The sequence below is a fragment of the Myotis daubentonii genome, chromosome 11, assembly GCF_963259705.1.
Source record: "Myotis daubentonii chromosome 11, mMyoDau2.1, whole genome shotgun sequence".
Classification (NCBI taxonomy): Eukaryota; Metazoa; Chordata; class Mammalia; order Chiroptera; family Vespertilionidae; genus Myotis; species Myotis daubentonii.
In genome coordinates this window covers 1,928,690-1,942,679 of record NC_081850.1, presented here as the reverse complement: position 1 = coordinate 1,942,679, position 13,990 = coordinate 1,928,690, and the positions used below count along the sequence as shown (strand labels likewise).

Below are 13,990 nucleotides of genomic sequence, written 5' to 3'. Positions count from 1 at the left end.
TTATATATCTTTGCATGTATCTGTCCAATTTTTCCAACGCCATGTATAGAAGAGACTGTCCTGACTCCATTATATGTGTTTGCCAACTTTGTCAAATATTAATTGAGCATAGTATCTTGGGTTGATTTCTGGGGTCTCTTTTCTGTTCCATTGATCTATATGTCTGTTCTTGTGCCAGTACCAAGCTGGTTTAATTACAGTGGCTTTGTAGTATAGCTTGATATCTGGTATTATGATCCCTCCAACTTTGTTCTTCTTTTTTAAGATTGCTGAGGCTATTTGGGGTCTTTTGTGGTTCCATATAAATTTTTGGAGTATTTGTTCTAGATCTATGAACTATGCCATTGGTATTTTAATAGGGATTGCATTGAATCTGTAGATTACTTTGTGTAATATGGACATTTTAATGATGTTGATTCTACCAATCCATGAACATGGTGTATTCTTCAACTTGTTTATATCTTGCCCTATCTCTTTTTTCAATGTCCTGTAGTTTTCTGATTATCAGTCCTTTACCACCTTGGCTAAGGTTATTCCTAAGTATCTTAATTTTTTTGTTGCAATGGTAAATGAGATTGTTTGTTTAGTATATCTTCTTGAGAATTCACTATTGGTGTGAAAATGCCATAGAATTCTGGGTGTTAATTTTGTATCTTGCTACATTGCCGAATTCCTTTATTAAATCTAGTAGTTATTTGGTGGAGTCTTTAGGGTTTTCTATGTACAATATCATGTCACCTGTGAAAATGAAAGTTTTACTTCCTCCTTTACAATTTGAATGCCTTTTATCTCTTCTTCTTGTCTGATCGCTGTGGCTAGAACTTCCAGTACTATGTTGAATAAGAGTGGCAAAAGCAGACATCCCTGTCTTGTTCCTGTTCTTAGGGGAATGGTTTTAGATTTGGCCCATTGAGTATGATGTTTGCTATAGGTTTGTCACATGTCCTTAACTAGAAACCCAGTGCACGAATTTGTGCACAGGAGGGGTCCCTTGGCCTGGCCAGCGATCAGGGCAGCTGGCTGGGGAAAGGGTCTGTAAGAGGTTGGCTATGGGAGCGCACTGACCACCAGGAGGCAGCTCCTGCATTGACCGTCTTCCCCCTGGTGGTCAGTGCATGCCATAGTGACCAGTCGTTTGGTTGACCAGTTGTACAGTTGCTTAGGCTTTTATATATATACTAGGGGCCCAGTGCACAAAGATTTGTGCACGGGGGTGGGGGGTTGAGGGGGGTCTTTCAGTCTGACCTGCACCCTCTCTAATCTGGGAGCCCTCAGGGGAGCCCTCTCCAATTGGGAGTTTCTGTCTTTGCAATCATATGAGCGAATTGTCTGAGACCCACAACCCAGTTTGCTTTGTTGCTCACAGAATGATAACGGCATTTTTTTCCCCTTCTTCATTGGTGGAGATTTCCTGGAAGTTTTAGGATATTTTCACTTTAATTTTTCCTAGACACTCTGATTTTACTTATGTCCCTCACCCTTGCTTTCCCTCCATTCCCACCGCAACAGTAACTTGCTCCAGGCTCACTTTGCTCTAGTGTCTAGGAGATCCGTCTGCCACCAGAACTATGATTCCCAGCATTCCTGGTGCTTCTCCATCCACTTCCGGTCCTGGGGCTGCCAGCAGAACTACTATTCCCAGAATTCCTGGTGCTCCCCGCACTCTCCCGCTCTGCTCTCCAACCAGCAACCAAGGGAGCCACGTCCCTCCGAGGGAGCAACCAAGGGAGCGATATCCCCCCCAATCTGCCAGCTCTCCCACTTCTGCTCTCTACCAGGCATCTGTGTATGCAAATTAACCCACCATCTTTGTTAGGTTAATTTGCATATTCACTCCTAATTGGCTGGTGAGCGTAGCAAAGGGATGATCAATTTACATGTTTCTCTTTTATTACATAGGAGGATAACTAGAGGCACGGTGCATGAAATTCATGCGGGGGAGGGGTGTGCCTCAGGCCAGCCTGCACCCTCTCCAATCTGGGACCCCACGGGGGATGTCTGAAGCAGGTTTAGTCCCATTTCCTGTGGGATTGGGCCTAAACCTGCAGTCCGGACATCCCTCTCACAATCCTGGACTGCTGGCTCCCAACTGCTCACCTGCCTGCCTGCCTGATCAGCCCCTGCTTCTGCCTGCCAGCCTGATCACCCCCTAAGCACTCTCCTGCCAGCCTGATTGATGCCTAACTGCTTCCCTGCCAGCCTGGTCGCCCCCAACTGCCCTCCACTGCCAGCCATCTTGTGGCTGTGGGCGCCGCCATCTTTGAGGGCAGGACAGTCAATTAGCATATTCCCTCCTTATTGGCTGTGGGCTCTGCCACCTTTGTGATGGTGTGAGGGACAATTAGCATATTCCAGCTTTATTAGATAGGATGTTGAGATATGATCCCTCTATTCCCACTTTGCTGAGATTTTTATCAAAAATGTGTGTTGAATTTTATTGAATGTTTTTTCTAAATCTAATGATATGATTATGTGATTTTTGTCTTCCAATTTGTTTATGTGATGTATCACATTTATTGATTTGCAAATATGGTACCAGCCTTGCAACCCTGGAATAAATCCCACTTGGTCATGGTGTATGGCGGTGGTTCTCAACCTTCTGGCCCTTTCAATACAGTTCCTCATGTTGTGACCCAACCATAAAATTATTTTCGTTGCTACTTCATAACTGTAATGTTGCTACTGTTATGAATCATAATGTAAATATCTGATATGCAGGATGGTCTTAGGCGACCCCTGTGAAAGGGTCGTTCAATCACCAAAGAAGTTGTGACCCACAGGTTGAGAACCGCTGGTGTATGGTCTTTTTAATATACTGCTGGATCCAATTTGCTAATATTTTATTGAGGATTTTAGTATCTATGTTCATCAGGAATATTGGACTGTAATTCTCTTTCTTTGTAGTGTCTTTATCTGGTTTTGCAATTAGGATAATTCTGGCCTCATAAAAAGAGTTTGGAAGTGTTCCTTCCTCTTGGATTTTCTGAAATGGTTTGAGGAGTTTAGGTGTTCTTCTTTGGATGTTTGGTAAAACTCCCCTGTGAAGTCATCCATACTCAGGCTTTGTTTACTGGGAGTGTTTTGGTTACTGCTTCTATTTCATCAGTTGTTATTGGCATATTCAGGTTTTCTGATTCTTCCTGATTCAGTTATAGAAGGCCATATTTTTGTAGGAATTTGTCCATTTCATCCACATTGTCCAGTTTGTTGGCATATAGCTGTTCACATTATTTTCTTACAATCCTCTGAATTTCTGTGGTGTCAGTTGTTACTTCTATGCTTTCATTTCTGATTTTACTTATTTGGTTCCTTTCTCTCAGTTTCTTTATGAGTCTGGCTAATGGTTCATCAATCTTTTTTAACTTTTCAAAAAGCCAACTCTTGGTTTTATTGATCTTTTGTATTGTTTTTTTTAGCATCTGTGTCATTTATTTGTGCTCTAATCTTTAGTATTTCCTTCTGTCCACTTACTCTGGGCTTTTCTTGTTGCTCTCTAATTTTTTAAGTTGTAGGGTAAAATAGTTTATTATTAATTTTTCTTGGGTGTGTGTGTGTGTGTTTTGAGGTAGGCCTGTAGTGCTAAGAAACTCCCTCTCAGAACTGATTTTTTGTTGAGAACTGGGGTTGTTGTGTGTTCATTTTCATTTGTTTCCAGGAAGTTTTTTTATTTCTTTCTTGATCTCCTTGGAAACACATTTATTGTTTAATAATATGCTATTAGCCTCCATATGTTTGAATGTTTTTGGGTGTTTTCACTGTAGTTGGTTTCTAACTTGATTCTACTGTGGTCTGAGAAGATACTTGATATAAGTTCAATCTTCTTGAACTTGTAGAGACTTGTTTTGTGTCCTAACATGTGGTCTATCTTTGTAAATGACCCATGTGCACTTGAGAAGAATGTGTATTCTGCAGCTTTGGGGTGACATGTTCTATAAATGTCAGTTAAATCCGTCTGATCCAGTGTGTCATGTAGAGTCACTGTGTTCTTGGTAATTTTTTGTCTAAAAGATCTATCCAGTGAAGTCAGCAGGGTGTTAAAATCCCCTACTATGATAGTATTGCTGTCAATCTCTTCTTTAAAGTCCTCTAGAAATTATTCTATATAATAAAAGCCTTATGTGCAAATCGACTGAACGGTGGAACAACCAGTGGCTATGATATGCACTGAACACCAGGGGGTAGATGCTCAACGCAGGAGCTGCCCCCAGCCCGCAAGCCCCAAGCCAGCCAAGGTGGGTGCCAGCAGGGGCCCCCCGATTACCCCACCAGTCACCCCACAGATCAGCCCTAATCACCAGCCAGGCCTAGGGACCCTACCTATGCATGAATTTTGCACCGGGCCTCTAGTTTTAAATACTTAGATGCTCCTTTGTTGAGTGCATATATGTTTACCAGGGTTATATTCTCTTGTTGGAGCCATCCTTTTAGGATTATGTAGTGACTTGTCTCTCGTGATAGCGATTCCCCCAAGTCAGAAATCACCTGGATGGCACAGGTCTGTTGGAGATAGATGCTCTCCGTAGCACGAGGGAATGACTCGGCAAAGGAAACTGGAGTGGCTGCCCTCCGAACACAACACCAGCGCCCCCAACCCTGGACTCTCCCGACAAGGCTCTAGTCCACTCTGTCCTCCCTCTACTGGAGTCCAAAATGAGTGGCTGCACTCAAAATGTTGTGTTGGCCCTTTAAGAGGGTGCCTGCCTTTCCAGCAGTCTCTCACTGCCAGATAGCAATCTGCTGCTTTTCACAACCAGGGGTTAGGTGGGCACCTTTCTCAGTTTGGTGCTCTGGGCTGGGGAGCCCACCTTGAGGCTTAGACCTCAGGGTTCTCAGTGGGAACCAACCACAGCTGAGATATTCCTCCAGACCTTCAGCTGCTGACTGTGGCTCTCCATCCACTGCTTTCCCATCCCCACCCTTCCTACCAGTCTCTGTGCTATCTTCACTTTCCACTCTTTGTTATAAAGTTTCTCTCCAGCTAGTCTTCAGTTGACTTTTCAGGGTGGTTTTTCTGTATTGTAGTTGTATTTCCAGTTTAGTCAATATTTGCTTTATATAGTAGGTGTACCAGTTAATAATGCGGATTTTGTAATCAAAGAAAACACGGTAATTTCAAGAGAAACATTAAAAGTGCTTTATTCAAAGTAACGTCCATCGCTAGCTACACATTTCCCCCATCTTTCAGGTAATTTGTGGGAACCGTCCCAATAGAACTTTTCTTGTTTTGAGGCAAACCATTCAGAGACCCAATTTTCCACTTCTTTGTACGTTTTGAAGTGCTGCTCAGAAAGTACATGTGCCATTGATCAGAACAAGTGGTAATCCAAAGGATCAAGGTCTGGTGAATACGGTGGGTGGGTGAATTCTTCCCAGGCAACATCTTTTAACGTGTCTTTAACTGGTTTTGAAGTGTGTGATGGTGCATCATCACGAAGCAAAATTACTTTGCTGTGTCTTCTGGAACATTCTTGTCGTTTCATGATCAAAGCGTGGTTCCAATTGATTATTTGTTGTCGGTAGCGATCAGTATTAATGGTTTCACCTGGTTTTAGAAGCTCATAATACACCACACCTTCCTGACCCCACCAAACCCAGAGCATTGTCTTCTTTCTGAAGCAATTTGGCCTTTCAGTCAATGTTGATGGTTGACCTGGATCAACCCATGATTTTGTGCGTTTGGGATTCTCAAAATAAATCCACTTTTCATTGCCAGTCACAACTCAATGCAAAAAGACTTTCTTTTGTGCCATTGAAGCTACATTTTACTGATGAGTTTTCGGTTTTCCATTTGTCTTTTTTGTTTTTTTTAAATATATTTTATTGATTTTTTACAGAGAGAAAGGGAGAGAGATAGTCAGAAATATCGATGAGAGAGAAACACCAATCAGCTGCCTCCTGCACATCTCCTACTGGGGAATGTGCCCGCAACCAAGGTACATGCCCTTGACCGCAATCGAACCTGGGACCTTTCAGTCCACAGGCCGACGCTCTATCCACTGAGCCAAACCGGTTTCGGCCCATTTGTCTTTTGTTCAGTTGATGTGGCACCCACTTTCCTTCCTTTAAAATCTTTCCCATTGCTTGTAAATGATCGGAAATTGTTTGCTGAGCAACGTTTAATCTTTCTGCGAGTTGTTTTTTGAGTTTGACATGCATCTTCATCCAATAATGCTTGTAATTATTGGTCTTCAAACTTTTTCGGTTGACCTGGATGTTCTTTGTCTTTCACATCAAAATCATCACTTTTAAAGTGTTTAAACCAGCGCTCACAAGTATCTTGAGATGGAACATGTTCACCATAAGCTTCCCAAAGTATATGATAACTTTCAGCAGCACTTTTCTTCAAAATAAAGTAATGAATTAAAACTTCCCATAAATGCTTTTTGGCACAAAATTTGACAAATTTAAGTGTAAAAATACCTATGATGTTAACACCTTCAGCAAATTTGACATATGAAGTTTGAAGCTTGCTGTCAATACAACAAAATAGCATACATATCAAATGCATATATATCAACATATGTGTAACTCCATCTATTGAAAAAAATCCGCATTACTAACTGGTATACCTAGTATTTAGGTGCTCCTGTATTGGATAAATATTTATAAGGGTTATATCCTCTTGTTGGATTGATACCTTGATCATTATGAAAAGTCCTTTTTTGTCTCCTATTATATTCTTTGTTTTAAAATCTATTTTGTCTAATTTTTTTTTCCCCAATGGCCAGGGAAGTTTTATTAGAGTTTGGATTGTCACCGGGTGGGTTAACATGGGTCTCTTACCACCCACACAGCAACTCCAAAGTTTCTCTGTAAACGTCTTTATCTCTAAAATAAACAACCACTCCTCCCCCCTCCAAAAAAACCCAAACTATAAGTGGTGCTGTTTCTTTCTTATATGGCTCAAATAATTAAAATTTTTGGTAGATATACAAAAATCTGAGTTTTGTTTTTTTTTAAATTAAGTGCTCGCCTTCAGTCTTTTTTCCCCTTTATTGATTAAGATATTACAAATGTGTCCTTATCACCCCAATGTCTCCTCTCTTCACTGATACAGCTCCTAGGGCATTGGAAACTAAAGAGAAAATAAACAAATGGGACTATATCAAAATAAAAAGCTTCTGCACAGCAAAAGAAACCATCAACAAAACAACAAGAAAGCCCACTGCATGGGAGAACATATTTGCCAATGTTATCACCAATAAGGGTTTAATCTCCAACATTTACAGGGAACTCATACAACTTAACAAAAGGAAGAGAAACAATCCAATCAAAAAATGGGCAAAGGACCTAAATAGACACTTTTTGAAAGAGGACATACATAAGGCTGAGAGACATGCTCAAAGTCACTAATCATCCAAGAGATGCAAATCAAAAGGACAATGAGGTACCATCTCACACCTGTCAGACTGGCTATCATCAACAAATCAACAAAGGACAAGTGCTGGAGAGGATGTGGAGAAAAAGGAACCCTAGTTCACTGCTGGTAGGAATGCAGACTGGTGCAGCCACTGTGAAGAACAGTATGGGGTTTCCTCAAAAAACTAAAAATGGAATTTCTATTTAACCCAGTTATCCCACTTCTAGGAATATTTTCTCTAATATTAAGTATTGCTAGCTTAGCTCATTTTTTTCAAATTTCCATTTCCATGAAATATCTTTTTTCATTCCTTTACTTTCAGTCTGAGTGTGATTTTCCAATTGAAATGGGACTCTTGTAGACAGCATTCGTATAGGTCTTGTTTTCTTATCCATTCGGCCACGTTATAGATTTGATTGGAGCATTTAATCCATTTATACTTAAAGTTATTATTGATAGGTATATAGCCATTTTATTAGTCATATTTATGTCCTTTTTCGCCTTATTCTTCTTAGAAAAGCCCATTTCACATCTCTTATAGCATGGGTTTGGTGGTAATAAATTCCTCTAACTTTTTATCTGGCCAGCTCTTTATCTTGACTTAAATTTTAAGTGATAACCTTTCTGGATAGAGTAGTCTTGGCTGTAGGTCCTTGCTTTTTATCACTTTGAATATTTCCTCCCAATCCATTATGGCCGGCAAAACTGTTGAGAAATCAGCTGACAGTCTTATGGGAGCTCTGTTGCATTTAACTAATTGCTTTTCTTTTTATGTTTTTAAGATTTTCTATCTTTAACTTTTGGTATTTTAATTATGATGTGCCATGGTGTGGGACTCTTTGGGTCCACCTGTGCTTCTGGACTTGTATGTCTATATTTTTTGCCAGGTTAGGGAAGTTTTCAGTCACTATTTCTTCAAATAAGTTTTCAAAGCCCTTACTATTTCTCTTCTCTTTCTGGTACACCTATGAAACAAATGATGTTATTCTTAATATCCCTTAAACTATCCTCTTTTAAAATTCCTTTTGCTGTTCTGATTGAGTGTTTTTCACTACCTTGTCTTCCATAATATATACATTTTCCATCCTCTTAACTTTAACCTATTTAACCGATTTTCATCAAGCCTAAAAAGTAATTGGTCTTTATTTCTTTATATATAAATGTGCCTGTGCCTTCCTGGACACATACTGATCTGCTTGACATTTTTATTAGCCTTTTGTGTGTGCATGTGTTTCATTTTGGATAATTTCTAGAACTATGTTTTTAAGATCATTCATTTTTTCTGTAATGTCTAGTGTGTTATTCATCCCTTATCATGTAATTTTTTATCTCTCACATTGTAGTTTTCATCTTTAAAAGTTTGATTTGAATCTCTAGTATATCTCTTCTACCTTTTCAAACACATGAATATATTTATAGTACCTTTTAAAAATATATTTTATTGATTTTTTTATTGAGAGGAAGGGAGAGGGATAGAGAGTTAGAAACATCGATGAGAGAGAAACATCAATCAGTTGCTTCCTGCACACCTCCCACTGAGGATGTGCCCGCAACCAAGGTACATGCCCTTGGCCGGAATCGAACCCAGGACCCTTCAGTCCGCAGGCCAATGTACTATCCACTGAGCCAAACCGGTTAGGGCTATAGTAACTTTTAATAACCTACTTAGTAATCATGTCAGTTGAACCATTTTTGCATTGGTCTCAATAGACTGATTTTTCTCATCATTATGGGTCAACTCTTCCTGCTTGGGAGCCAGTAAAAACTCTCAAGCACCATTAGGTGTTCTGGGAAATGGTAAATTACTGCAGATAGTATTGATTCTCTTGGAAATGCTTGTTCAGTGGGATCAATGCCGCTATTAGCTTAGGGTGAATTTTTTCCCCTCTGCTGTGCCAGTGTCCTGAGAACTCTGCCTGATTCTCTATGAAGCAGAGGTTTTCCACTCTGATCGGTGGGCACACAAACTCTGCCGCCCAGGCTTTTTCAAGCCCCAGTGATTTTCCCTTCCTGGTAGTTGTTTCTCCAGCGTCAAGCAGTTTATTCATGCAGAGATGCTCGTCAGTACTCAGTGCTCAGTGGAAGACTAGAGGTCTCTGGTGGCTTTCTGCGTAGCTCTCACCTTTCTGTACTCTGACCTGCGGACTCTGGCCTCTCTGGTGTCTCCAGGCCTCCAGGTCTGTCTTTTCAACTGAGGCAGACTGTGGGGCTCAGCCTGGGCCCTCCCTGGGCTGTAGCCTAGGAAGGAACTCCCTCTAGGCAATAAGCAGGGGCTCACCTTGGGTTTTGTGCCCCTCACCCCGCCCCCAGATCCCTGTCTTGTGCTGTTCCATGTCTAATATTTAAAAATGGTGTTTCAAGTTTTTGGTCAAATTTTCAGGTGGGAAGGTATATGTGGTCTATTACTCCATCTTGGCTGGCAGTAAAAGTCAGACTTGATAAGTCTTGTTACCAAATTGGAATGGCTGGTAGTTCTCTCAGAAGTGACCATGACCCGTCCTTCAACTTCTCTGGGAGCCGCCCCTTCATGGATCTACTCTGATCACTAGTTGTCTAACTGGCAGGAGTGCTGGTAATGCAGGAATGGAAACCCCCACAAAAGAGTGCTCCTATTCTTAACCTCTAGGTGATGCACCATATAGCAGAATGGAAAAAAGATGTCAGTGGGGGGGAAATGTCAGGGAATGGCATTCGTACAGAGGCAAAGAACCCAGGGTGGCAACTCTGCTTTTGCTATAATCATTATAGGTTTTTACGGAGAAGCTCACAATATTTGGCTGGACTTGACACTGGTCATCTCCACTTTATATACATTTGGGTGGTAGGCACTGTCATAGGGACGGCCTTCTTTGCCTCCAGTACACAATCTTCTCTTCAGATGCCCTTGGGGTCCCCACAGCCTTCCCCAGGTTTGGAAGCAGAGAGGAGCGCCTGGATGTCAGCAGGCCACTCTCACCCAGGAAGGCTGAGTCACCTGCTTAGAGGGTCACTGGTTATTTCCTAAGGTCCCACCACGGTTGCTGGCTGACAGGCTCTGTGCCACTGTTGGCCCTTTGAGCTCTCAACGTCCCTCCAGGGCAGTTTGAAGTTTTAATCTTTGTAGCAGCAGCACCTGGAGCCTTTCCCATCCCTGGCCTTCACCAGCCAAAGTGCTGTTTTCTGAAATATAACAGGTTTGTTCTGGTTGACAGAGATGATCAAGGGGGCTGTGAGGAGTGGGACACACTTGGAGGATCCTGGGTCCTGAGGATTGCTGGGGTTTCAGGTTCTCCTCCTCATTCCTTGGCTGTGTGCAGAGGGCAGTTGATCAGAGCACTGCCAGGGAGGGAACCTGGGAAGAGTGCAAGGGAGGAACTGCCCGCGGAGGTGAGGGTGGGGTGCTACTGCAGCTCAGACAGAAAACGGACACTGCACGAACGCTCTGCAGGTCAGAGTGCATGGCGGGGTGGTCCTCCAACAAAGCCCCTGTGATCACCTTTGAAGGGTCTCTTCACCTGTCCCTGCACCTGACTTCACAGAGCCTGGGCCTCCTGCCCGACGACAACACTGCTGTCACAGTCCTCTCACCCGGAGCACTGAGGTGTTTCTCAACTACGCTTCTCAGCTCCCCCACGTGCAGGGCCCTGTGCTGCTCTTGAGCCCAGCTAATTAAGAGTTACTTTTGCCCCTTACCTCTTTATAACTGATGCTACTTCCCCTTATTATGATTTTTAAAAATATATTTTTTGTTGATTTCAGAGAGGAAGGGAGAGGGAGAGAGAGAGAGAGAAACATCATTGATCGGCTGCCTCCTGCATGCCCCCACACTGGGGATGGAGCCCGCAACCCAGGCATGTGCCCTTGACCAGAATCAAACAGTGACCTCCTGGTTCCTAGGTTGACACTCATCCACGGAGCCATGAAGCAAGGCCCCCAATATTTTTATATAGTGCAATTATGTCCCTCCCTCAACAATAAAATTATAAAGCTATTAGAGAATAAAGAACAACAAAGAAGAGCAGGGAAAATGGATTTTAGATAGCGTCGGTAACAAAATGACTTGGCAGACAGGTGGAAAGAAATCTCCTGAGGACTTTGGGAATTCTACAACTCAGTGCTCCAGAGAAGGGCAAGCTGACCCAGGCCCCACGTCTGACCCACCGCCTGTTTTGATAAACAGAGGTTTATTGGCGTAGAGTCACACTCATCTGTGTACAGACTGTCAGCTTTCGTGCTACAATGGCTCTGGGGAGTAGTTATGACAGAGAACATATGACCTGTGAAGCCTAAAATATTTACTGTCTGGTCCTTTATAGAAAAAGTCTGCTCCTGCCTGGTCAGGAAACAAAAACATTAGAAGTCTGATTCTGATGGAAAAATTCTGAATTCTGACTTGGCAATAATACTGAAGCACAGATTCCATATATCATAAGTGATATTTCTCAAAGACTGCTGCTGAGGCATATAGGCAATTATTAGTCAGTTTTCAGATGTAAAAATTTGGTCATCATTAACTCGGGAATTGTTTCATTCTCATTTTAGAAACTAGATGGTGAAAACGCAAGCATGAAGTTTGCAAGTTTGTCTTGTGTCTTTCTGCTTATCATTTTTCAAATTGACTGTGTACAAAATGATGAAAGTCCTAGGAAGCAAAGGAGGAAGATGTATTACAGAAGACTGAAGAAAAGTTCTTCGCCTAACCACAGGTCCAGCAGACAGCCTAGAATTCAGCAAACAACAGTGGTGATGCCAGCAGCGGCACTTCCCGTGGTTAACTTGCATTCTAGCACGGAGGAGGAGTTTGAATCCTTTTTAAGTTTTCCTGGAGTAGAATCGAGCTACAATGTGCTACCAGGTAAGAAAACAGTACGAGAGAGAGAGAGAGAGAGAGAGAGAGAGAGAGAGAGAGAGAGAGAGAGAGAGAGAGAGAGAGAGAGAGAGAGAGACTTCCATGAAGATAATTTTTAAAAATCAAACTTATCTTTTGGTTTAATCTACGAAGAAATTTTGAATTAATTTTAAAAATCATGCATAGAATCCATTTATAAAAGTATTGGAGTCAAAACCGGTTTGGCTCAGTGGATAGAGCGTCGGCCTGAGGACTAAAGGGTCCCAGGTTCGATTCCGGTCAAGGGCATGTACCTGGGTTGCAGGCACATCCCCAGTAGATGTGCAGGAGGCAGCTGATTGATGTTTCTCTCTCATCGATGTTTCTGACTCTCTTTCTCTCTCCCTTCCTCTCTGTAAAAAATCATTAAATATATATTTTTTTAAAAGTATTGGAAAATAGATAAAGTAATTAGTTGTCCTACAACTATATTTATAAAACCATAGTTACTATTTTGTTTTATTTCTTTCTAGCCTGTTTACTATGCAATGTATTTTAGTTGTAATCATAACAAAGATAATATACATATAAATTTGTAAACTGCTTTTAACTTTCTATATTACCTAAGATATAGAAATAAATGATACAGATGATTCTATAAAAATGGATATTAATTTTAAATCAATTTTTTCAACAAAAAATGGAATTAAGCTATTTTATTTTATATAGACTAAATTACTGAAGTTTTTTATAATTTCATTTAAAAATTGTTTTCATTTATTTCAGAAAGGAAGGGAGAGGGAGAGAGAGAGATAAAAACATCAACAATGAGAGAGAATCACTTATGTTTCTGCAGGCCCCACATTGGGAATCAAGCCCACAACCCAGGCATGTGCCCTGACTAGGAATCGAATCATGACCTCCTGGTTCACAGGTCAATGCTCAACCACTGAGCCACACCAGCAGGCCTAAATTATTGAATTTTTAAAGGCTGAAAAGATTGGAAATTCTGTCAAATATTTCAACAGCCATTTTTTTAAAAAAAATATATTTTATTGATTTTTTACAGAGAGGAAGGGAGAGAGATAGAGAGTTAGAAACATCGATGAGAGAGAAACATCGATCAGCTGCCTCCTGCACATCTCCCACTGGAGATATGCCCACAACCCAGGTACATGCCCTTGACCGGAATCGAACCTGGGACCCTTCAGTCCGCAGGCCGACACTCTATCCACTGAGCCAAACCGGCTTCGGCACAACAGCCATTTTTAAGAACACTTTAGTATAATGATTTCAAAGTCCACATTTTTGCAGATTTAGAAGAAAAAAATAATTATATTGTATATATTACCTTTACATAAAATTTCAAAAGACGTAAGGCAATAACACCACATAATATTCTGTGGCCAACACTTCATATATTGTCTCAAGAAAACCAAATGCTTCTACATGATGGATGGTATTTCTACGAAGTTAACGGAAATAACAAAATGTCCACGAAAATATACAACTTAGGTCACATTTACAGGATGACCAGGAAGAGTCAAAGGCATGATGCTGACACTGTCCCCAGCTGCTCGAGCGCGAGGAGCCCCGCGTCCCTAGCGAAGAGGACCGACACCCACCATGTGCAGCGCAGTGGGGGAGAGCAGTGTGCGTGATGTGCTCTCAAAGCTGCTCACAAATATGTAATGGAGGCAAGTTTGCATAAAAACACATCGATGTGTGTAAACATTTCTCAATCGTCCTAAAATGCTTTCCAGTGGTTTTATAGCACTTTTTAAAAAATTGCAGCTAAATGAAATAATAAAAAACTTACCATT

At 41.4% G+C, this 13,990-nt stretch overlaps 2 protein-coding genes across 7 annotated transcripts in view; one reads left to right on the top strand and one right to left on the bottom strand.

Annotated features, from left to right (window-relative positions):
• Positions 1-13,990, bottom strand: part of CENPP (centromere protein P) — a 251,839-nt gene that overhangs the window by 28,405 nt on the left and 209,444 nt on the right. The gene's annotated exons all lie outside the window — the stretch shown is intronic.
• ECM2 (extracellular matrix protein 2) overlaps positions 1-13,990 on the top strand; it is a 73,255-nt gene that overhangs the window by 12,985 nt on the left and 46,280 nt on the right. For 4 of the 5 annotated variants that reach the window (XM_059656274.1, XM_059656273.1, XM_059656276.1 and 1 more), the window contains exon 2: positions 11,882-12,194. The exons of the other annotated variant lie outside the window; for it this stretch is intronic. In XM_059656274.1, the coding sequence (XP_059512257.1) occupies positions 11,906-12,194 (289 nt within the window). In that variant the 5' untranslated portion in view covers positions 11,882-11,905. The remainder of the gene's footprint in view (positions 1-11,881; positions 12,195-13,990) is intronic. 5 annotated transcript variants of the gene reach the window in all.